Source organism: Petaurus breviceps, unplaced genomic scaffold, assembly GCF_028583685.1.
Source record: "Petaurus breviceps papuanus isolate PSGF00001 unplaced genomic scaffold, PetGlider_PUasm1.0 688, whole genome shotgun sequence".
In the NCBI taxonomy this organism is placed as follows: Eukaryota; Metazoa; Chordata; class Mammalia; order Diprotodontia; family Petauridae; genus Petaurus; species Petaurus breviceps.
The window spans coordinates 27,320,411-27,346,325 of record NW_027186457.1 but is presented as its reverse complement, the minus strand read 5'-3'; the positions used below and the strand labels follow the sequence as shown (position 1 = coordinate 27,346,325).

Genomic DNA, 25,915 nt, shown 5'->3' with positions numbered 1-25,915 from the left:
GGCAGAGGGCTATGAAGTAAGTTGTGAAGGAGCAATCAGAAATCATTTATTAAACATCTACTCCGTGCCAGACACTATCCTAAGCCTAAGGTTGGAGTATAATATGATAGAATATAATGTAATATAATGCAATATGATATGAAATAATATAACATAATATAACAACACAACATAACCCAACCCAACATAACATAACATACATAACATTAGTATAGCATAACATAATATATGATAAAATATAACACAACATAACATAAAACAAAGTAACATAACACAATGTAACATAATGCAACATTCTGTAGCATAACATAACATAATTAATATAATATAATATAATATGATATGATATGATATGATATAATATAATATAATATAATATAATATAATATAATATAATATAATATAATATAATATAATATAATATAATATAATATAATATAATATAATATAATATAATGACAAAAGCATCATAGTTCTTGTTCTCAAGGGATACTGGTACCCTGGGGCAAAGCCTTGTTCACCCGGGCTAGTTTTAGCTGTCATTATTGAAGCTCTTAGCCTGCTGGTTTTTTTTTTCTCCATGCAGACAGAATGGGGAACAAAGACTTCAGTCCCCTTACCCCCGCAATTTAAATGTCCTTAATTAGAAGTCATATGAAGGAGAAGGATTTTTTTCCTAGTCCATTCTCTACACAGACATATTGCTTTTCTGACTTTCTTGGGTGTTCTTTAGTGAAGGCCAGGGAATTGTTACTGCCTTTGGAACTCAGCTGCCTGCAGGGGTTAGGAAACACTGTCTGTGATATTCCAGAGGTGAGAGGTTGCAATTGGGAAATGTTATGGCTTATAACCACAGAATTACAGAATCACAGAATTGGAGTGTTGGAAGGGACCTTAGAGGCATCTGGTCCAAATCATATCTGAAAGGAATCCCTCTTATAAGTAAGTAAATATACTTGCAAATCCCCATCTGTAAGCATATGTACTTACAAATTGTCCAGCCTTGCTGAGGATATCTATGTATCTATTTTTTTATTTCTTTTTTTTTTTTTGGAGGGGGGAAGGCAAGGCAGTTGGGGTGAAGTGACTTGCCCAAGATCACACAGCTAGTAAGCATGTTAAGTGTCTGAGGTCAGATTTGAACTCAGGTCCTCCTGACTCCAGGGCTGGTACTTTATTCACTGAGCCACCTAGCTACCCCTTATCTATCTCCTATATATAATATTACATGTCTGTCTGTCTATCTATCTATCTGTCTGTCTGTCTATCTCCTATATATAATATTACACATTTACCTGTCTCTCTGTCTATGTATCTATCTGCTATATATAATATTACATCTCTATCTCCTATATATAATATTACATATCTATCTGTCATCTTGCTGTCTATTTATCTATGCATCTATCTCCTATATATAATACTACATATGTCTGTCAGTCTATTTTTCTATGTATATCTCTATCTCCTATATATTATCTATCTATCTATCTGTCTCCTATATATAATTTTACATATCTATCCTTCTGTCTACGTATCTCATTGTCACTCTTGTGGAGCCAAGATGGTCACTGCATTGTTCAGAGTTCCTTTGTCTTTCAGAGTTGTTTTATTGTGGCTGTCATGTGAATTAATACTCTTGAAAGCTCCCTGAGGACTGGGACCATTTAGTTTTTTGTCATTGCACCCCCAGTGCCTAGTACAGCATATAGTAGGCACTTAAGTACTTGCTGATTGATTTATTGGTTCTTCTTAGCCCATTCTTCATTTTCTCATGCAACTCTTCTGAGGTTTCAGTTGCTTGGATTGTATATTGCCTAGGCAGGAGGAGACAGAGGCTCTCCATATAGGTCATAGATGACCTTCCAAAGCACCTCTCACCTTTTATCTTTTGCCTTCACTTTTCCCCTTGGTGACTACTCTGTAACTCAGACTCCAGGACTTGAAACTAACTTTACAGAATGTCTTCTTAAAGGCTAAGGCTTAATTGTGATTTGACTTAAATAATTATTTAATTTAATTTCAAACAGAAGTAAATGAGAGAGCTGAATTAGAAGACCTCAGTATTTCTTCTTGGTTCTAAATTTTTGATCCTATGAAATCAGGCTCTTTTGTTGGCAAATAGAAAGATTTTCTTAAATTTCAAAACTACACATTTTTAAAGTCTTTTCATACCTAGAAAGGCCGAAGAAGAATTTAATAATTGACATCTTTTGTAATTTTTTTCATGAGTGCAATTTTGATTCCTCTCCCAAAGTTTCACATCTTTCTCTTCTTAGTAGAACTTTGTGTTTGGTGAATTTAGACCCAAATCAGTTGCTCACCTAAGGCTTTTTAAGATCACAGAGCAGGGTGGGAAGAACCTTGTCTCTAGAGTCGGGAGATCCGAGTTCAGATCCTTGTGCTCATTCCACTTGTGTGGCCTTGGTCATATGTCTTAATGTTCTCAGTTTCCTTTTATGTGCAATGAGGGGGCTGGACTCACTGCCCCCTGGGGTGCCTTCCAACTCATGATCTATGGTTCCATGAACATTGAATAACTGAAACCAAAAGCCACCTTACTCTTCTGACTCCCTCCCTGCTGCCTTTTCTCCCAATGCTCTCCAGCTTCCCCCTTCCCCATCTGCTCCCCAGAAATGCCAGCTGAGCAGGGTCTTTCTAGTCCAAGAGCTGCAACTGCATTCTGTAAGTAGAAAGAATGAGTCACCCACCGTAAGATTAGGTGACACAGGCAGAGCCTGGAATGGCAACCTGATTCTGTAAAGCCCTGCTTGCCTCTTGACCCAGTCAGTTTTTTAATTTCTTTTTTCTTCTTCTTTTTTTCTTTTTGGAGGGGGGAAAGCAGGGTGAACGCAGAAATTGGGATTAAGTGACTTGCCCAAGGTCACACAGCTAGTACGTGTTTGAAGCAGGATTTGAAAGCACTTCTTCCTGATTCCCAATCCATTGCTCTATCCACTGCACCTGCTAGCTGCCTATAACTAGCAATTATGTCATACTTAGCAGGGTAGGAGGTAGGGACTGAACCTGTTATCTAAACGAGTGTAGGTGTGGTGAAGAGGAAACTCCCTCTGCTAATGGAGGTCAGCTTCTTCTCTGCAATTTAAAGACAGATCTCAAGAGTATTTTCTAAGTACAAAAACAAAAAAAAACAAAACAAAAACATTTAAAAATTATTTGACCAGAAGTTCTAAATTTTACTTTCATTGCTGGAAAGACACCTGTATTCATCTGTAAAATGGAGATAATTACAGCCACGAAAAGCAGCATGGTACAGGTAGCAGAGACCCAGACAACACTGCCCCACACAAAGCTGTGTGTTCCTGGGCAAATTACTTGACCTCTCACCACCCTGGGACTTCACCACCTTTAAGCATTTCCAGTTTGCCCTGGCGGAGGAAATTTCCTCCCTGGGAGTTCCCTATGCCACTGGAATGGCATGTCCAATCACTGCCCTTATTATTATTGTTACTCTTAAAGTTCTGATAAAAAAAATGGCACCTACTTCACAGAGTTGTGAGGATTAGATGACATAATGTTTCTAAAATGCTTTGTAAACCTTGAACGGCTACATAGATGATTACAGAGATTAGAGCTGAAAGAGCTGCTCTGGTTCACTCTGATCATTTTACAGTTGAGGAAACTGAGGCTGAGGGAGGCCAAACAACTTTCCTAGAGTCAGAGTTAATAATGAGCAATAGAGGTATAAACGTCAGCTATTTTCATTATTACTAAAATATCTGCAGAGGATATTAACTTTGGTATCCTGTCTGAGAGTTATGTGCTGCTGAATTTGGAATCTGGATCTTTCTTGATCCTAAATCTAATGCCCTCTGAACTCTGCCAAGAGATTTCTACTAGGTCTTTCAGGCACAGGTTATCAAAAAGATTTAAACAAGCAGAGAATAATGAACGGTGTAAATGTACTACACAAAGGATAAAGTTATCCGGAGAAGTAACAAGAACGTCTTGCAAGGAGTAGATCATAAGAAGATGCCAACATAAGCATCTTCATGGATATAGAAACTGTTTGGCCAAGAGGATACTGGGGTGTTTCAGGACAAGGTGGAAGGAGCAAATAATTTGGAGATGACAGGAACAATGCCAGAGTTAGAGTTTGTTGGTCAGGGTGTTTGTGGTGATATAAATATTTACCAAAGACTGGAGTGTTGTCCTAGCATTTGGCTGCTAGAGCAGGGCAGCCCAGGAGCAAAAAACAACAACAAACTTTCCATCAGTCCTGGGATTAGGTTTGACAACAGAGCCAGCTGTAAGTATCATGGTGACCCAACTGGGGAAGTATCTCAGAGGTCTTAGTGAGAACGTGTTGCTTTTATTTTGGTTTCCTGTTCCCTCTGCCCCAACATTTGTGCTGTTCTCTTCTCATTTTTAGGTATGTGGGAAACTTGGCAAGAATATTTGACTACTCTCCTCTAGACCCAACACAGGATTTCAACACACAGATGTAAGTGCCAGATCTCCATTGGAAAGGGTAGAAAAGTGTGGGGTAGAACTGGAAAAATTCCCTAGCATTCTGAAGTAAATGACTGAAATAAACTTTTTTCATGACCCTTGATACTTAGATAATGGGATGGCCATTTTACTGGCTGAAAGGTCAAATGTGGTGGTAATTTGGGGAGAGGACAACAACCTGGTGGTTCATTGTTTTGTTTATTTGTTTCTCTGCTTTACTCCAGGGCTAAGTTAGGACACGGCCTTCTCTCAGGCCAATATTCCAAACCTCCCATGAAATCTGAGCTCATTGAACAGGTGATGAAAGAAGAACATAAGGTAAGTCCACGTGCAGGCACTTTAGCTCTGGTCTGTAGGTACAGGAGCCCCAGAGCTCTGGGAATTGAGCATGGACTACAGGGCCCCAGGCCTTTTAACAAAGTATAAAACCAAAGGTTTCATTCTAGGAGTTGACATTTTTGTTTACATATTTCTAAAGTTAATGTCAAGGCCTCTATTTGCAAAGCTGATTTCTCCATGGATTTTTATGTGTGTTGTTGATTTATTTAATTGTTACAGTCATGTCTGACTCTTCATGACCCCATTTGGGGTTTTCTCGGTAAAGATACTAGAGTGGTTTGCCATTTCCTTCTCCAACTCATTTTACAGGTGAGGAAACTGAGGTAAACAGGGTTATGTGATTTACACAGGATCACACAGCCAGTAAGTGTTCTGATCTGAACTCAGGTTTTCTTGATTCCAGGCCAGGTGCTGCATCCATTGCACCACCCAGCTGCCTTTTACATGGACCTTTATATGGGTTAAGTTTATCAGAATAATTCAAAATGTCCTTTTCTAGAAAACATGCCTGGACTATGAAATATTCATCGTTTGGTCAGTGTGGGCCCACCTTCTACCAACCATGATGGCAGCCCTTCTATAGCATAGAACGTAAGAATAGACCAGAACTGGGGAGTTCCTTGAGACCCAGAGTGGTTAAGATTTTTGATCAGGATCACACAGCTGGTAATGAAGTAAGGAAAGGCCTCATGTGTGAGATGCATATGAGCTTAGGTTCGAAGAAACCAGGCATTTTTCCAAGTGACAATGGTATAGAGCATGTTTTGAGGTGACCGTCTCAGTTCCCACTCTGAGTGAGTCAGGCTTTTTCCTATATCCTCTTGGTGCTCTTGGGAGAGTTTTGAAAGATTGTAAGTTTGTCTTCCTCTTTTAAGAAATAAGTGTTTATTAATATCTTTTGTTTTTGCGTCACCAGAATTTCTCATCCCTCTTCCAGAGGGCAATCCCATATAACAAGGAAAAAAAAGGAAAAAAGAAAAGAAAAAAAACCAGTAGAACTAATCAATATATTGAGAAATCCTTAAAATAGGTGCTTAAAATATGCTTCTCTCTTTTGCGAAGGAATGGGGACTGGGGTATCTTTTCCTACCTCTTCTCTGGGGCCGTGCTTGGTCTGTGTAATACAGCATTCATCTTTGATTGTTTTGTTGTTATTCTCATCATTTACATTGTGGGCATCATTCTGCATATTGCTTTGCTCAGCTTACTTCACTCTACATCAGTTTATGTAATTCTTTCCATTGTAATGTAATTATAATGTAATCATCCATTGTCATTGTCTCTTACAGCACAGTAATAATCCATCACATTCATATACCACAATTTGTTTACCCATTCTCCAGTCAATGGGTATCTATGTTATTTTCAATTTTTTGCTATAACAAAAAGTGCTAGTATGAATATTTTTGTGAATATGTGACTTTCTTCTTATCAATGACCTCCTTCAAGTATTTTCATAGTACTGAATTTCATGGATTAGAGGATATGGGCATTTTATTCACTTCGTTCTGCACAATTTCGAACTGTGTAGAATCTACACAATTTTCTAATTGGTTGAATCAATTCACAACTCCACCAGTAATGCATTCATATGCCTACTTCCCACAAGGGGGTTGTTTTTCTAATGCTCTGTGGTTCACAAGCCCCTACCAGTGTGCTTTCTGCCATGTTTATCAGTTAAGAATCGTTTAGTCAGCTTATATAATGTAATTATGACTTTTGACATGTAATTTTTAGAAAGAGGGATTATAATAAGGACAGTTGGTACAAAATGTTCCTCCCTCTGTCCCCCAAAGTCTTTTCTATTTTTGGATTCAAGTCTCTTTTCTCTCCTGTCTCCCTGTCATTCTCTGCCTTTTGTCTCTTTCTGTCTCTATCTTTCCCCTCTCTCACCCTACCCCAAGACATTTTTTTGCTTAGCTGTGTCTCTCTTCTCTCTACTTACAGACACTTGCTTAATCCCATATGTCTGTTTCCTGGACAGATATTTTACAACTGATTCCTAGGGCATGACTAGTTTTCTTTAGCCAGTTCAAACACCCTTCCTATATGATGTCACATATAGTTTCACAATTAGTTGGGATGCCTTTGATTAATTCGATTCAATTGATACGAATGTATACCTTGTCAAAGTTGCTTTAAATGCTTTGGGTGAATTTGATTGATTTACTCAGTCAACCTTCCATCATTACATGCTACAGGGTCAGCTTTGCAAAAGCCTGGAGATAGGAGATGGAATGTTCTAGACCCTGGGGAAACAGCAAATACACCACTGGAATATAGAGTATGAAAAGAGGAATAAGACATAGTAAGCCTAGAAGAGAAGGCTGGAGCCAGCTTATGAAGGCTTCCAAAAGCCAAACAAGTGAGTTTATATTTTGTCTTAGAGGCTCGTGTTTTAGGAATATCACTTGGATCAGAGAAAGGAAAGACTTGTGGCGTGGAGCCCAATTAAGAGGCCACTAGAATAGTCTAGATGAGAGGTGATGAGGGTCTCTGCACACATTCAAGGGTATTCATGATGAAAATAGGGGAAGAGAACAGGAAGGCCTTCATAGAGGGGTTTGGCTTGACAATGAGAAGAGCCACCTCCTCATGAGGGTTGGGGTGAAGGAAGAGAGAGATAGTTGGGGAAGAGAAGATGGAAGAGGAGGGGAGGAGGGGGAGCTCTCATCAGATGGTCTCAGAATATCAGGGGTACCAAAGGGCACTGACAAGGTGGTGCAGTAGGCTGCACACTTCAACACATTTTCAGTGGTGACTTGCCTCTGTTTTTCCTCATTGAAAACGAGGGATCTGGATTTGATGACCGCTAAGGTCCCTTCTGGTGCTAAATCTATGATGCTGTGATTCTGTGAGAAATGGTGTAAAAGACCTCAGTACTGAAATGTGGGGTCAGAACAGGAGGAAGGCAGTGAGGTAGCTGGTGTAAGCGGTACCATGATGAATATAGTCAGAGTATTGCACTGGGATCCATGAAATATTAAATGACAGATCAGAGGACCTTGTTGCATTACTGGATAACAGTAAACTTAACTCCAGTTCACTCTGGCTCTCATCGATTGGCCAACAATTGATCCCTGCCCAAGCACTTAATGGTTATTTTTTGGGCCCTGATAACTCAGATAGAATGTAAATAATAATTTCTCTTTAGACCAGGAACCCTGAGGGTCTTTCCCTCCCAGTTTGATTTTTTTTTTTAAGTTAAAGGGGCCATCCCTTGACTCACTACTTAAACAGGTCTAATCTAATCATTGAATGGGGTAAAGACCTTAGCTTAAAAAGGCCAAGGTCTCCCACTACCATCTGGGCCCTGGGATATCTGCCGTTGTCCTTATCTACATCTTGCCACTGGGCCCACGTGGCTCTGGAGGAGAAAGTGAGGCTGGTGACTTTGCACAACCTCCCTCCCTCAAATCCAATTCACTTGCAAGTCATTGTGATGAGGTCAGGGAACCATAAAATGTTGAGGTATAGGGTTTAGGGGTGCTTGAGACCCCAAAATACCAACACGCTGGGTCTTGCCAAATGAATTACTCAAGCCTTCTCTCAGCCAAAGTAAAGCAAATTTTATTAGAGATTTGCCATAATGGGTAGACTCTTAAGGAGCCTTGGTATCTGTGACGCTTGTACTGGACAAGTGGGCCAGAATCATCTCACACAGAGTGAGTCTGCACTAGATAATTCTCTGGCTCTCTTTTTTCATGGAGGTAAGATGGGATCTTATATACAGAAAGGTTGTGGGAGGAATCTAGGGATGGTTTAGAGGAGGAGTTTGGGAAGGGTCTTCAGGAGGAATCAAATGAGGTCATACTCCAGTAATGAGAGATTAAGGGTGGGAAGTAGCTATCAGGAGATGACAGACAATGGAGGGCTAGGCTAGTCTAAAGGTAACAAGATTTGGGTATAGATATTTTGTGGGCTAGCTGGACAATGGAGGGCTAGGCTAGTAACAGAGATTTGGGTAGAGCTATAATGAAAGGCTTATGGCCTCAGGCAAATGGGAAGATTCAAGGAGAGTTCAAGGGGTTCCCAGAGCCTGTACCTCATCAATGGCATCATCTTCCTGATGTCATGGTCCTTTTCCAGAATGACAGATCACATGGCTCCTGAGTCAGGAGTAATTTGAAGGAAACACTACTTTTTTGACCGATGTAGCTTTGTTGTAGTGGCTGGGCAGGGGAGGGACGGAACTCAAAGTATAAATCACCACTCACATTCCACGACTTCTCCCTGGAACATAGGACTTTGTCAGCATCTCCTTTGATCTCCACACTGCGATAACAGCTCTTGGGCATTGTTGCTTCCTTGTTCCTGCATGGGGGTTATTTTAGCAATGGGCTTGGGTGTCCCACCTCTCTTGTCAATTAACTCTTATTGTAATGTAATTGAGCCCCACTCTAAGTACCCTGTCCAAGCTCCATGGAGGAAATTCCTCATCCTGGTCATTCTGGTTACAGTTTTCACTGTATTGTGTCTCAGCTCACCACATGGCCTCCCTGACCCTGACCTCCATGCTGGTTTGGCCTTCTTAAATCCTGCTGGGTAGGAGACCCCCGGATGCCCAGGGAGTCTGGGTTGAGGTTTTCCTTTAGGCCCTCTAACTGTCTGCACCTGTGTTGATGGAAATAAAGACAACACTTTCAGATAATGATGCTAGACCTTCCTAAGCAGAATGGAGGGCTAGCAAGGTTAAATTCTACATATTTTAGGGGCCCGTCCTTGGACTTGGGCCAGCTGCTGCCAAAGCATTCTCCTTTCTCTCCCTCACCCTTTAGCCTTTCAAAACACTTTATTTCCAGCACTTCTCCTGCAGTTTTCCTTTAACCCTTTGGTTACTGCAATGTATGCAGTCAGAATGGAGGCATCTAGCTCAGTGGGGTGCAAAACTGACCTCATTATCCTTTCTCTCAAACCCTCTTCACTTCTGAACTTCTTCCTACTCCTGAAGGCATCACCATTGTCCCAGGCATCCAGACCTGTGGCCTTAGCATCATTCTCATCTTCTCTTTTGTGCTTACCCCACATAGCTTGGCAGTAGCCAAATCTTGTTTCTACCTTCACAACATCTCTCCTGCATGTCCCCCTATCTCTATGCATGCCCCCTAGTTCATGCCCTTATCACCTGTTACCTAGATTTGGCTTTTAATGAGGCCCTAGCTATAGTCAGAGGTGGTCATGCCTTTGATGTGGCTGTCTCTCACCCATCCGATGTTCCTCTTCCTTATTCACGCACTCTAAAATTCCTTTTTAAAATAATAATAATAATAGCCTTTATATAGCATATACTATAATCATGCTTAGATGTATTATATACTACTTGCTATGTGCCTGCACTGTGTACCCTTTATAATTATTATTTATAATTTTATAATTATAATTATTATCTCATTTGATTCACATAACAACCCTGGGAGATAGGTGCTATAATTATCCCCCTTTTACACGTGAGGAACCTGAGGCCAATCGAGGTTAAGTGACTTGCCCAGGGTCACACAGCCAGTAAGTGTCAGAGGCCTGATTTGAACTCAGGTCTTCCTGACTCCAGGCCCACTGCACCATCTAGCTACCCTATGATTAATCCTAACCTTTTATCATTCCATCTCTCCCTCTGCCTTATGACCCCTAACCTTGTTCTCTGTCCTCACCCTAAGCCCTGTTCTTTCTCAGACTATCATCCTGGCACTGGCTACTCGTCTGCCTCTTCTCAGCCCATTGGTGAAGCCAGCTGAAGTGTTCACTGCCCCTTTTTTCTGGGGTAGCTTACTCCTCGTCCTGTTGTGCCTCACGCCTGGCTAAGTCTCCCCTTCTACTTTCTTCCTATTCCTGTGCTGCTGAATGAAGCTGGAAGAAATTAAGACACTGGCTGATGGGGCCCATTACAGATGGACATTACCTGGTCTCAACCAGGTCCTCCTTGCAGCAAGACCAACATTCCCTTCCTCCCCAATCAATCCGCCAGCCCGCTCTTCCAGATCCTCTCATTCCTTCTCAATCTGTGTTTTCATAAGTCCTCCCTAGGGGTTCCACCCAGTGAGACACAGATTCACCTATGGGTCCTTTTGTAGTCTGGGGACAAGATTTGTGTGAGATTCCAAGATGGAGATGGGACAATGGGCCTGGTGACCTCTCACCTTTCCGCTCCTTCTAAATCTGTGTTCATGTGATTACAGTCTGCCTTTGTGGAAGGTGTGCCAGTGAAATCACAAACCCTCCAGACTATTTGTCTTGAAAATGCTTTTTGTTACTGTATAATGTACCTGGGATTTAAGCACCATATCCATAAGTTCAGTCTTGATTTTACTTTGAATTTAGGACTGATTATGGAGTCCAAGATGCTCTTCAAGTTTGTTAGTGATTGGGATTGATGATAAATTATTGGTGACTTTTCTGGGTATGTGTTGCAATAGATAAGGGAGCTAGCCTCTAAGTTGGGAAGACCTGAGTTCAAGTCCCACCTCTGACAAGTGCTAGCACATGAACATACCGGAATGGTTTGGGCAGGTTCCTGGACTTCTCAGTGCCCCCATGTAGCTCTCAAAGAGGAGAGGGAGTTTCCTACCTGGGACCTTCCTCCCTCAGGTCTCTCCTCATTGCATTCCATTTGCTTGTGCCTCTCAGCTGCCAGAGAGATTTTCTAAATCATAGATCTGACTGTGTCTTCTCTTGGTCAGTGAGCTTTGGTGGCTCCCTATTACCTCTAGACTCCAATGGATCATAAGCTATAGGTGATTCAAAGTAACAAGGATTTCCAAGTCATCAAAGATGCTCAGATACTCTGTGATTGTCCTTCTTAACTTGGCCCCTTTCTACCTTTCTGGTCTCCTAGGGCGTCTGGGCAGTAAGGAGGATAGAGCACAGGATATGGAGTCGGGAAGACCCGACTTTGAATCCTGCCTCAAAAACTTACTTTACTAGTTTTGTCACCTGGGCAGATCCCTCAGTCTCTTCATCTGTAAAATGGGGATAATAATAATAGGGCTTATCTTGCAATGATGGCAATTCTTCTCCACACTCTAAATACAGCTGTGCTCACTTCCTCATGGTTCCTCAAACTCAACTCTCTGTTGTTTATCTCTGTGCCTTTGCAACTGTCCCTGCCCCATGCCTGGGATGCTGTGCCCCTACACCTTTGTCTCTTTCTTCTAGACTCAACTCCAGTGGCATCTGCTGTAGGTGACCTTTTGCAGTCCCCTTCACTTCTAATGTCTTCCTCTATCAGATCACCTTCCATCTGGTGCAGCGGATAGAGCACCAGTCCTAGAGCCAGGAGGATCTGAGTTAAAATCCAGCCTTAGACACTTGCTAGCAGTGTGACCCTGGGCAAGTCACTTAACCCTTTTGACCTCAGTTTCCTTATCTGTAAAATGAGGTGGAGAGGGAATAGTGAATGCTTATTAACTGACTGGCAAACTCATCTTTACCTTTGTATTGTTCGTGCCTGGGGCAGTGCCTGGCACATGGTTAGCATTTAATAATGCTTGTTGACTGACTGACTGATGATGAGGAAGTAACCATGCTGGCTTAATCCTGGATCTTTAAAAGTATTGAGGTGTGTTTGTGTGCACCTATTTCAACTTCGTTCAACAAAAATTGGTTAAAGTGAATATTGTGTGCAAAGCAGATCAAACAGTGATGCAAAAGCTTAGATTGGCAGAAAGAAAAGCAAGTATGGTGTGACCTCAGGGACCAGAGCCAGGAACGCTTGAGTTTTGCTGTTAGTTTGAATCCTTTATGTTCCAAGATTCCCATTTCTGTAGTTTATTGTCTCCTCAAAGGTAGTAATGAGAACACCCATCTTTTAAAGCACAAGAGTGAATATTTGTTAGCTGTGAAGATGAAACCGATCTGCCTCCCGGGTGGAAGGAAGAGCCAGAGCCTGGGGCTCTTCTGTCTGGAGGGACCCGATTGTGCATTGGGTACTTTCTGTGTCATGGTGCCAGCATGGCAGAAAGATACATAGCAGCATGTTTTTGACAGGCAGCTAGGACTTGGAAAACGTGAGTAAGAAAAAGCAAGAAATTCAGAAGAAGGAGAGTAAACAATGGGAGGAGGAAAATGAGAGGACAGATAAGGAGGAAAGGGTACAAACATTTATTAAGTGCTTACTGTGTGAAAATAGATCATAGGACAGATCTGGAAGTTGAATGGAGGCCACTGAGTCCCTTATTTTACAAATGAGGAAACTGAGGCACAGAAAGGTTTCATGACTAAGGCAAAATTTAAACCCAGATTTATCCTTACTCCAAGTATAGATATCTATCTATCTGGCCACCTTGTGTTTCACATCCTTTGTATCTGCTGGAGAGAGAGATGAAGGGGCCAAGAGGAAAGCGCTTAGTAACATGAGAGCATTAGCTCGCCCACCTGTCTTAGAAATCAGCTTGTCTCCCAGGTGCATTCTTGACATTAGGATCAGTCTAGAACAGATCAAGCAAGGATAAGTATTTGTTAGATAACTTTGATGGGCACACCAAGATGTCACCTTCCCAATAACCAATTTTAGTGCCGAACTCTAGAAATGCAGAGACTTTCATTCCTTTTAGCTGAATTTCATCGGTAATGTAGCTAAGACATTTCTCATAGGAAGGAGTACCTTGCCCCCAAGTAGAATTCCTGGAAAGCCCTACCCTTTACTAAGGCCATGTTTGCTTATCAGAGATGTGAAACATTTAAATCAACATATTTAATCAAACCTTTGGATTGGCAACAAAACAAAATTCTTCAGCACTGTTACTGGTGCTTGTGTAGGATGTGATCCAAAGCAACTTTTCCTCTTGTTCATTAATCGATACATTAATTCCAAATGAAAGTGGGCATGTAGCATGTTGTGGCTTAGTTTAGTGAGCCAGGCTGGAAAATTGCCTACATAAACATTTGAGGATACTTTTGGATGGTGCAGTCCATTCTAATTTTAGCTGAACTGTTTTGCAAGGTTTGATAGGCAAAGTCCAGTACTCTATAAATACGACCAGTTCCTCAAATGCACGTCACTCCAGATAAGACTAGAATACTTACGCCTTCAATGTGAACTCCTGTGTTCTTAATTATAGACTTTCTCTCCCCAGATAGAAAACAACTTCCTAGAGGGCAGAAATGCTCAAAGTCTCTTCTCTGCCCCCAAACATAGCATTGTCTACAGAGAGGTAGTGTCAGCATGGTAGATGGTGCATTGGGTCTGGAGTCAGGGGCAACTGGGTTCTTACAATGGGCACTATGCTAAGCATTAGGAATACAAAGAAAGGTAAAAACATCCCCTACCCTCAAGGAGCTTATATATATATATTTTTATTAAGCAATCGGGGTTAAGTAACTTGCTCAAGGTTACACGGCCAGTTATTTCTGGGTGTGGTGCTGAGTATCTGAGCCCAGGATTCGATCTCCAGGTCGTCCCAACACTGGAGCCGGTGCTCTTACTCGCTGAGCCACCTGGCCGCCCCTGAGCAATTGGGGTTAAGTAACTTGCTCAAGGTTACACGGCCAGGTGTTTCTGGGTGGGTGCTAAGTGTCTGAGCCCGGGATTCGATCTCCAGGTCTTCTCAACACTGGAGCCGGTGCTCTTACTCGCTGAGCCACCTGACCGCCCCTAGGAGCTTATATTTCAATTGGGGAAATAGCATGTAAATTTCATATATCTATATTATATCTATATCTATATTATATATATATATGTATATGGAGAGAGAGACAGAGACAGGGACAGAGACAGAGAGAGAGAAAGAGAGGAGAGAGAGAGACAGAGAGGAGACAGACAGAAAGAGACAGAGAGAGGTAGAGAGAGATCTCTGAGGGAAAGGCATTAGCGATAGGGGCCACTGGGGAAACCTTCTACAGAAGGTGCCATTTGAACTCAGTCTTGGAGGAAGGCAGGGAGGCTAAGAGGTAGAAGTGAGGGGTGATTCCAGGCATGGAGCATAGTCACTGTAGTTGGACCATGGAGTGTGTGCAGACTAGAAAGGACAGGGCCAAATTGTAAAGAGCCTTAAAAGCTAACTGGAGGATTTTATGTTTGATCCTGCAGATAATAGGGAACCACTGGAATCTGTTGAGTATAGGGTGGTGACATGGTCAGACCTCTACTTTAGGGAGATGACTGGCAGCTGAGAGGAGAATGGTCTGGAGTGGGGAGAGACTCAGGGCTGGGAGACCAACCAGAAGGCTATTGCCGTGGGCCAAGGGAGAGGTGATGAGGGCTTGCACCAGGGCAGTAGTTGTGAGTGGATGGAGTTGAAGGGACATACACAAAAGATGTCATGAAGGTAAAAATGTTGAGATTAGGCAATGGACTGGAAAGGTCGGACGAGTAAGAATGAGACAACTCCCTCAAGATCGTGGAGGGAGTGCAGACAGCCCAGCCATCTCACATCACTCCTTCACAGTTGGAGAAATAGCCCCAGACCAAGTTATAAGCATTAAATTGGTAGAAAAACTACTAAGTACATTTTGTCAGCCTAGGTCTGTATGAAGAAACAGCAAGAAAGCTTCAGGCACTGGGGAGGATCCAGACAGAAAAGCCAAGTTCCCTGAAGGTTTCTACCTTCAGGATAGAAGGGGAAACTAAGGAATTGTGGAGTCTGAAGCCATGTACCAGGAACAGGGAGAAGGGAGTCTGGACCAGGGTCTAGCCAATGATACTTGGAGTCTACAGTGGTGTCACTGTCACCATAACTGGAAGTTAGGAGACTGGGGTTCTCAGACCCCGAGGGCAGTGAGGAGAATACACTGTAAGTCAGATAGGCCAAGCTCAGTGCTCTCTCTAGGTCTGTTCCCGAGTCCCTTGAAGAGGATCTTACTATTTACCCTGACCCCAGATAATACTGATCAGGACCAAAGAAGGCCTGATTCTTCCTTCTAGAGGTGCACAGATGTTGGCCCTGACATTTTAGGAAATACGACTCAAAAAGTAAATAGAAGAAAACACCAGTAATAAAGGAGTGAGTGGTCAAGGGTGATACTAGGTTTTGTGAAACTGGGTTTCTGAGCCTTCAACAATATTAAAAATGTCAATATTGTGTCAATACAATATTATTAGTAAGATTAAGGTCCTATATTTGCACATATGTTTTAAGAATGTATATATGATCTCTTTTTTCCCTAAGAAACTGCACATATAGTTTTAAAACAATGAACAGCTCTTCAGAGAAGAGGAAAAAAAATGAGTGTACTGGGAGAGGAAACACTTCTCTGTGGGGAGTGAAAGCAGAGACTAGAGACAGAGTGTGGACAATGGAAATGGATGTTAATTTGTTAAAACCTCAGACTCCAGAGTCAAATGTCGTGATTTCAAGCTAGTAGGGTTTCCATTATAACTCTCTCCTGTACTCCTGTGAGTCTATTATATTGACCCCATTTTGCAGGAATCAGACTGATTATAACTAAATATTGCAGAAGAGCTGAATCCTGTGACCATTTTAGGGTGATGATAGCCACATATAAGAGACACTTCTGAATCATCTTTTTGGAGAAATGACATTGCTGTTTACTTCATCTTTGAACGAAAAGGGTGATGACTATGTTTGTGTCTTTTCCCTGTTTAAAAGATGGGGGAAAATACTTACCTCTGCCTATTGCCCCTCTATTACTGAAAGTAGAAAAGAAGAGACAGACTGGAGTCTTATATTCATTGTTAGACTTATAGTCAGGAAGACTCGTCAAGTCCTGCCTCCCAACTCGTTTTAGCTGTGTGATCCTGGACTAGTCACTTAACTTCACTGTTCCTCAGTTTCCTCATCAGTAAAATGAGGGTCATAATACTTGCAGTTTCCTACCTCACAGGTTCAGTGAACTTTAAAAGCACTAACGAATCTAACAGTAAAGTGTTGGTAATGTCTGGGTATGGATATTCTCACACACATACACATGTATATGTATATATACAGATACATATGCACACACATATACACATAAGTGTGTGTATGTATGTACACACATACATACAGGTATGTGTGCATGTATGTATTGCCAGTGGCTGACTCTGCCTTGCCACATTTTTTGGCTTGTGTGATAGTAATGGCAATTAAAGATTCCCCTGTATTGGCTCTCTCTCCACGAGGTGCTGCTTCCAAAAAAAAAAGTTCTTCTGCCTCTCTCTCCTGTCTCTGCAAATCTATGTCACCAGCTCCTCCCAGTTCGTGTCTCTCTTTTCAAGTCAACAAGTCCATCCCACAGGTGGGATTAACAAGCTCTGGGTTTTAACACAATCAGTTTGAAAACCAAGCCAATACAGGGGAATCTTTAATTGCCATTACTATCACAGCTTGTTGAATGAGTGAGTGAATGGAGTATGACAAGGTCCCTGCCCTTTGCTCACTTACAGTTTAGCTTGGAAGAGAGGAAACAAACACAGGAAAAGTTAAATAAGCATCAGGAAGTATGTGCTGACTGTCATGTCAGTTGAGGAGCTTAGACCAATCAATGGAGTAGTTCTTCTCCTCCCCCGCCCCCCGCCCACACATTTTAATATTTTATCTTCCCCAATTACATATACAAACATTTTTAACCTTTGGGTTTGTTTGTTTGTTTTTACAATTTTGTGTTCCAAATTCTCTCCCTTCCCCCATCATTGAAAGGAAAGAAATTTGATAAAGGTTATACATGTGCAGTCATGCAAAAACATTTTCATATTGGTCATGAAATCACATAAAAAAGACAAAAATAAAGAAAAGTAAAATACCAGTCATTCCGGGGCTTTGCTGAGCTCAATGAGGGGTGGAGTGTTTGGGAGGGCTAAGGGAGCAACCAGTTGAGGAGGAAGGTGTTCAGAAATCTCAGAAGTTGCAGGTTCCTTCTTGTTTCTTAGTAACTTGTCTCATTCAGAGATGGCCAGTTTTCTTGATGTCACTTGTCTGTTTCTGTAAACATTTTTCCCCATCAGCCCCAGCAGAATGGGATCTCTCCATGCATGTTCAAGGCCTTTGTCAGCAAGAGCCACCCGGAATTCTCCTCCAACAGACAGCAGGATGCTCAAGAGTTTTTCTTGCACCTGGTAAATCTAGTGGAGGTGAGTACTCTTTTTTTCTCCCTTTAGGAAAAAAAATGAATGACAATTTTACAATTAAGGGTGAATATTCTTATTCTAAAAATGGTAAGATGAGTTTTTTAAAACTAGCTTGCCACATTTTTGCACAGTAGGCTGGGAATGCTCAGCTCATTCTGCTCTGCCTGTCTTTAGTGCTCTCTGAAACCTGACTTAAAACTCCCACCTTCCCTGACCTATCCCATTTGACTTATTGTGACTTTCTGATCTGCTTCTTTCCCATTTGTACTATATTAATTTGTGTTTTCCAATGTTATTGCCCAATAGCATATAAGTTCCTTGAGGAAAGGGACTGTTGGGTTTTGGTCTTTGCATTCCCCAGTGCCCAGCACATAGTAGGTGCTTAAATACTTATTGAATGAAAGTAAATAAAAATTGAATTAAATACTTCTTGAATTGAATTAAAAGTGTTCCATTACTCCAACCAAACTATAGTCTCCTTAAGGATTGTGTCCTATTTCCCCTCTTTCTCCCTCCTCCTGGCCAATAATGAATCAATGAAAAAGCTTAAGACTTACTGTGTGCCAGGTAGTATACTAAGAGCTGAGGGTACAAAGAAAGGCAAAATCAGTTGGTCCTCAAGGAGCCCATGATCTAATGGTGTGTAAAAGAAGATATGTGCAGAGGGAAGGTACTAGCATGAAGGGCAGAAAAGGCTTCTTCTGAAAGGGGATGTTAGCTATTGATTGAAGGAAGTAGGGGAAGCCTAGAGGCTGGGAGGTGAGGAGGGAGAAAGTTCCCAGCATGGGGTACAATCAGTGCAAATACTCAGAATCGGCAGATGGAAGGTCGTGTTTGGGGAACAGTGGGGAGGCCAGTGTCCCTGGACTGTAGAATCCCACGGAGGGGAGTCAGATAGAAAAAGATTGGAAAGGTAGGAAGGGCCAGGTTAGGAATCTGAGATTGGTTCTTCCTGACTCAGAGCTCAGCTTTCTATCGGCTGTGCCTCTGCTGTCTCTATTATTAGTCTGCTGATAATCTGAATGCATGAACTTGATCTAATCCAACCCCCAGAGGAACCGAATTGGCTCTGAAAATCCAAGCGACGTTTTCCGGTTTGTGGTGGAAGAACGGATTCAGTGCTGTCAGTCCAGGAAAGTGCGCTACACTGAGAGGGTCGACTATTTGATGCAGCTGCCGGTGGCCATGGAGGCTGCAACCAACAAGGGTAAGATAGCCATAAAGACAGTCATGGGTGTGCATGTGTACACACGCACATACACACACACACACAGAGACACGCACATACACACACAGACAGACAGACACACACACACACAGAACACAGATCATTTACTTGCATCCTTACAAGAAAAAGCTCTAACATCTACCATATGGGAAGCCTTATCCTAGGTCCTGATGATAGAAAGATGTAAAAAAAAAAAACCCAGTTCTCAGCCTCCGGGTGCTTATATTTCTGCTTGGACGATGCAACACTTCAGCCGATAAATAATCTGATGCATTTGTTACGTCCCTCTTGGCACATTTGCCCTCTTAATCTGGCAGGAAAATCCCCCAAATCCCTATGTACTTTTGCCAAATTATCCTAAAAGTAATTATGATTCTGAACAAAGTTTCTCCTTCACTGGAGGACCCGACAAGGGCCATTTCCAAGGCTGCTCATTTGATCTTGGTTGTTTTTCCTTCCCTTTCAGATGAGCTGATTGCCTATGAGTTAACAAGAAGAGAAGCAGAGACATCCAGGAGACCCCTCCCAGAATTGGTCCGGGCCAGGATTCCTTTTAGTGCCTGCCTTCAGGCCTTCTCTGAACCAGATAATGTGGAAGATTTCTGGAGCAGTGCCCTGCAAGCAAAGTCTGCCGGTGTGAAGTAAGTGTATGTGCGTGTGCATGCATGTACGTGTGTGTATGTGCGTGTACGTGCGTGTACATGTGTGTGTGTGTGCACAGAGCAAAGGTTCTTAACCTGGGGTCTGTGCATAGATTAATTGGGGTGGGTCTGGGAACTTGATAGGGGAAAAACATATTTATTTTCACTAATCTCTAAGTGAAATTTGGTATTTCCATCAGTTGTTTAAAAACATTATTTGAAAAGTGTGTAGGCTTTACTAGGCTGACCAGGGAGTTCATACAAACATAAAAAGGTTAAGGACCCCTAGTTTAGATGGACAAGTAATTGTCCCATCAGTAGTGAGGCGGGTGGGGCACCCTCCCTCAAACAAGACACAGAACACAGGTATGACTTTCCTATAATACTGTTAGCTTATACCGCTGCTACTGTTGCTGAATATTATATATATATATATATATATATATATATATATATATATATAGCAAGGAATGGACTTCATAAATCTACTCCCTAATGAGAATTATGTGTGTGTGTGTATATATATATATGTATATATATATAAAGATATATGTGTGTATATATATAAATATATATGTGTGTATATATATAAAGATATATGTGTATATATATACACACACATATACATATCATACATATATGTATGTATCTAAATATAAATATAAAAGAAAATAATGAAATAAAATAAAATGAATCTGAATCAATGGCTCCTAGTGGCCTTAAGTGTGATAACCCCTGAGGGAGGGCTCTAGAAATGCTAGCTGCTTTTTATAAAGCATTATTAAAAACCATAAATATTTGACTGATTCTTTTTTGTATATTGATCATTTTCCAATAACCCTTCTTCCACCACAGGAGTCCCCTCCCCCAATAAAGAAGTGCAGTTAAGCCAAACAGTCAGTCATATTGGCCGTGCCTGATACTGCATTCCCGACTCTGTCCCTGGAGTCCGCTACCTTTCTCTGCAGAGAAAAGATGTCCTTAACCACTGGGCACGCAGAGGCAAAAGTGAGGGAAATGGCTGTCCCTGGCTAGTTTTACCCCACCTAGAGTGGCTGTCATATGAGGAAACAGACTTTGTGGAAATTACTTTACTAGGTGGCAGCTGCGTTTCAATTACAAACCTCATCTATTAAAAATTCAAAAACAAATTATGTTTTAGAGAAGACAAAATCCATCCCATTTATTAAAAGATAAAGCTTCTCAGCGGCTAATGAAGAATCTTGACTATTTCTCTTTTCTGGATCATTTTATTCACCTTCAACTATTATCAAAACTCCTGCCTTGAGGTCACTGAGTTTATTTTTTTCTTTTTTCAGGCTCAGGCAGGTGCCAGTTGGTCTAACTTCCTGTGGTAATTTCTGGGAATAGTCCTAGAGATTATTAGAAAATTCCCCATCAGTTTGGTGGGAGTTGTTACTGTCATTTTCATTAATGAACTGCAAAGATTTTGCACTTTTTATGCTTCTCTCTTAAGAGTTTAAATCCAAGTCAAGTCAAGTCACCAAGGGTTTGTTAATCCCTTATTGTGTGCCAGGCACTGGACTAAACTCTAGCGATAGAGACAACAGCCAAAAAAGTTCCTTCCCTCGAGGGGCTTACATTCTAACAGGGGTGACAACATGCAAATGTCTATGTACCAACAAGACATGTATGGGATAAATTGGAAGTCGTCTCAGGGGGAAGGCACCATTATTAAGAGGGATGAGAAAGGCTTCTTGCAGAAGAACAGATTTAAGCTGATACTCTAAGGATGACAAGTAAGCCAGGTTGTGGACATGAAGAAGGAGAGCATTCTAGGTATGGGGGACAATGGTGAAAAATCACAGAGACAACAGATGGAGTGTCTTGTGCTAAGAACGGCAAGGAGGCTAATGTCAGTGGTTCATAGAATAAAGTATTAGAAGACTGGAAATATCAGAAGGGCCTAGGCTGTGAAGAGTTTTAAAAGCCAAACAGAGTGTTTTATGTTTCATCTTGGTTGTAATAGGGAGCCACTGGCTTTTGAGTAGGGGAATGACCCGGCCAGATTTGTACTGTAGGAAGATCATTTTGGCATCTGAGTGGGTGATGGCTGGAGCTGGGAGACACTTGAGACAAGAAAGATGTTTTTTGCCATAGTCCAGATGTGAGATAATGAGGGTCCATACCAGGGTGTGGCAGTGTCAGAGGAAAGAATGGGGGTACAGAAGAGAGATGTTGTGAATGTAGAATAGACAGGATCTGGCAACAGATTGGATATGGGAGATGTGAGAAAGAGAGACCCAGTTCTGAGGATGACACCTAGGTTGTGAGCATGGCTACCTGGGAGGATGCTGGTGCTTCTCCATAGTAATAGGGTGGTTGGAAGAGGGGAACACTCGAGGGTGGGCAAGATCATGAGTTCAGTTTTGAACATGTTAAGTGTAGAACTCATAAGAACTCTTATTGGTCTGATAGCCTCAGGATCCTTGAATGTCTTGCTAAAGCAGCAGAGGCCTGTCCTGTATCATTCATTTTTTTCTTTATCTTCTATTCACAAAAGCAACTTTTGTATTTTAGGAAGTCATTTGTCTGTTGTCTCCCCACCCCCTGAAATGAATGGAAGAAAACCTTTGTTTCTTGAAGAGAAGATCCAGCCTGGATATCTAGGTTAAATTAGTTAGGGGACACTTCTATTTGTTGGTAAAGGCAGTTTTCATTAGCTCTGGTTGCTTAGCAATCAATCAATAACCATTTATTAAGTGTTTATCATGTGTTAGGCACTGTGCTAAGTAAGCCAGGGGTTGCAAAAAGAGGCAAAAGACTATCTTTTCCTGGAGGAATTTACAATCTAATGGGAGAAGAAGCATCAAACAAATACACAAAGCAAGATATATAAAGGATAAATTAAAAAATAATGAGCAGAAGGCAGTCACTAGAATAAGAGAGTTTGGGAAAGATTTCCTGTAAAAGATGGGATTTTAGTAGGGATCTAAAGGACTAGTGCCTTGAATTAAAACCAAAACCTGGATTGCCTTCCTACATTCATCACCTATTTCAGATCATGCTCTGGGACAAGTTACCCAAACATCTAAATTTACAAGGCCAAATCATAAGAAAAATAGTAGAGAATGGAGGAATGCACCTTCAGACTTCTGATTGGGAGAGGATTCTTAACCAAGCAAGGTATAGGTGGAATCATAAAAACTAATGTTGAAGTTTCAAGTTCATAAAATTATAAAGCTTTGCATTAACAAAATCAATATACTTAGGGCAAGGAGTTGTCATTTGCTTAGTTGCACTAAATATCTCTGAAAAAGTCCAATATGTAAGGATATAGAGAATTAAAATAAGTATAAAAGACCTAAAGCCATTCCCTAGCAGTTGAATGTTCAAAGAATATAATAAAAGTTTCCAGAAGATAAGAATCAAGTGAGTTTTCTATGAACAAGATGGGGTGATACTTTCCGGTTCAAGACAATTTTGTTCATCAAAATGTGATCTTTATGCTTTTGGTTATGTGGAAGACCATGGTAGATGCTGTCTGTAGTGTCTCAGATATGGGGTTCCTACCTTTTGGAACATTTTGCTTGAAAAGGAATTATAATCTCTCTTATACATAAAGAACAGTTTTGAAATCCATAACAGTTTAGAGGTGACTGAATAGTTACTGATGATCAATACAAGTAAACATTTTGAAGATGGAAAAATGTGATCCAGAGAACCAGGAGTTTTTATGAAGTGTTCTTGAAATGTTGTGAACATCAGTTTGGGGAGACCGGAGAAGGGAATTGGTCAAAGAAAATGGCCTATAATTACATCCTATATTTGGCATATTGATGGAATAGGAGGAGAGTTGGCTTTTTTAACCATAGTTGTGATGATCAGAACCCATGGATGTTCACAGCACTTCGGAGGGAAGAGAAGAGGTTCTTTTCTATGTGACCTTTCTTCCATAAGCCTTTTAAAAACTCTTAAATGTATATGAGAAGACAGTTAATATAATTTAGATATATTCAGGGACTGACACCCAGTAATTTAATAGATAGGGCCATAGAAAATTAGTGCTGTAGATATGCTGTTGTGTTTCTTTTTAATACAACAGCCTATTGGTTGGTTTACTTTTCTTCATTGTTCATTCACATCTTTAACCAGCCCCAGTTTACCAACTCCTGCTTGGTACTGTGCACTGTATCAGGCATGGAGAGGAGGGTCAAAGGTTAACAATTTATGACTTCTCTTTGTTCCATCCACTTGTGCAGACTGAAATCCTTCCCCATGCCTCAGCAAACCATCTGGATGACTCTCTTTGGTGCCTCGATTCTTCATTTAGTGATGAACCTTTCCACAATTAGTTGGGTGAGTCCTAGGACCACACACTCACAGTTGTGTGGTCACTGGGCCTCAAGTCAAAGCAGTTTCTATCCACTGTCAACCCTGCCTTTCACCTTGAGAGTATATGTCAGAAATACCCTATGCTAGGATAACTAGAATGTCAGCTCATAGAGGGCAGGGACAATTTTCCTTTTCCCTTTCTGTCTCTGTAGCACACATTGTCTGGCACATAGTAGGTGCATGATTTGATACTAATTTTTTTTTTAAATCTGAAGGCATCAAACAGAGGGGACATGACCTTTAGGCTGGTTAGGGCATAGCCTCAAGGCTTCTGCCAGAGAAGTAGACAGATAATAGAAAGTTGTGGGTGTGAGACTGTGTGTGTATGTGTGTGTGTGTGTGTGTGTGTGTGTGTGTGTGTGTGTGTATGTATGGGGGGGTGGTGTTTCTTCTTCCTTCTCATGGATGTACCTGGTTCAGGCCAGTTACTGGTCCTGTTGGGTATGGCTGCCATCAAGTCTGTCCAGCTTGAGAGATGTGTTCATGATTCTTGTTGCCTTATGTCATTGATCTAATTTGCTTGTGTTTCCCAGAACATCTCGCTTTGCCTCATTCCCTGAGTACTTGGTAGTACAGATAAAGAAGTTCACTTTTGGCCTTGACTGGGTTCCCAAAAAGTTTGGTAGGTATTTTTTGCATGTTTTTGCTTAAAATGTTGGTTTTGAAGCATGGTTTGTGAATAAGTCTGAGTGGCTTGGATGAGGAGACGTGGTGTGCCCAGGCTAGAGGAACTGGCTGCATGGAGTTTTTTGGATTGTTTTTTCCTCCTTCCCTTTTAAAGCAGTGTGTGTGTGTGTGTGCATGCACACGTGTGTGCGTGCATGTGTGCATGCATGCACGAGTGTGTGTGTGTGCATCCTTCATGTGAAGTGAATGTTAAACGTTTGTCCCGAGTGTTTTTCTCTATTACCATTTTGTGGAATGATTTGTCTGAGGAATGTAAAAAAGGAACCGCCCATATAAAGCAGAATCTGCAGTCTCTAGTCTAACTTCTTTACCCTTGAATTTTACCAGGAGAGAAATTTGCCAAATTCAGTACATTTTATCTCTTAGGCTTACATGTTTATCTGTGTATACATATTGACCTCTTCCTCTCCTCCCCCCCCCCCCCCCAGAATTAGGAAGGCCTGAGTTAAAATCCTGACTCAGACACTTAATACACTAAATAGCTGTGTGACCCTGGGCAAGTCACCTGTCTTTCCTTTGCCTCAGTTTCTCCCAGTTGCCTTCAAGGTCCTGTCCATATGTCCAGCTATGATCCTATTAAATTAATTCTATGACCTCCTAAGTCATAGGTGGTTTATGATCCGTGTTAGCAGAGACAGTTCCCCTTGCTGATGACATCACAGCCCATCAACACAGAGAATATGGATAGACATCAATTCCAGATCTTTTTTCCTTTTCCTTTTCTTCATTTCTGAGGGAGGAAAAACAAGGGTGGTTAGTGTTTTAGATATTTGGCCGTAGATTTTTGTTTTTCCTAAAAGTTTCCTTCCCTTCCCTTGGAAGTTAGAATTGAGAACAGTGTTTAGGCATTCAATGTCAAAATGTTAGTCTTCAATACCAGGTAAACAATAACCCACTTAACTTTGCCCTGACCAAAATCATTTTGTGATTCTCTTGGTGATACTATGTATTTTTTTTTGGTGATGCTACATTCTAACCAAATCCCACCAGAATACCATTAAATTCTTCTGTAATGTTTAGTTAGTTGCCATGAGATACAAATTACTCTAATTATTCCCATAGTTCTTATGACCCCATGTAACATTGTTTCACCTCATTCTTTTTCTTCTGTAGCCAATATGCAGGATTAAACAGGATACATTTTTATTTCATGAGTCTGTGGCTTTATTGCTGGTGTTACTCAACCGATGCAAG

At 41.3% G+C, this 25,915-nt stretch overlaps 1 protein-coding gene across 1 annotated transcript in view; it reads left to right on the top strand.

Moving 5' to 3' along the window:
• Nucleotides 1-25,915, top strand: part of USP13 (ubiquitin specific peptidase 13) — a 131,489-nt gene that overhangs the window by 79,583 nt on the left and 25,991 nt on the right. The window contains exons 8-13 of the mRNA XM_069104415.1: nt 4,286-4,465; nt 4,698-4,791; nt 17,687-17,812; nt 18,863-19,016; nt 19,504-19,678; nt 24,568-24,656. Of these exons, the coding sequence (XP_068960516.1) occupies nt 4,286-4,465; nt 4,698-4,791; nt 17,687-17,812; nt 18,863-19,016; nt 19,504-19,678; nt 24,568-24,656 (818 nt within the window). The remainder of the gene's footprint in view (nt 1-4,285; nt 4,466-4,697; nt 4,792-17,686; nt 17,813-18,862; nt 19,017-19,503; nt 19,679-24,567; nt 24,657-25,915) is intronic.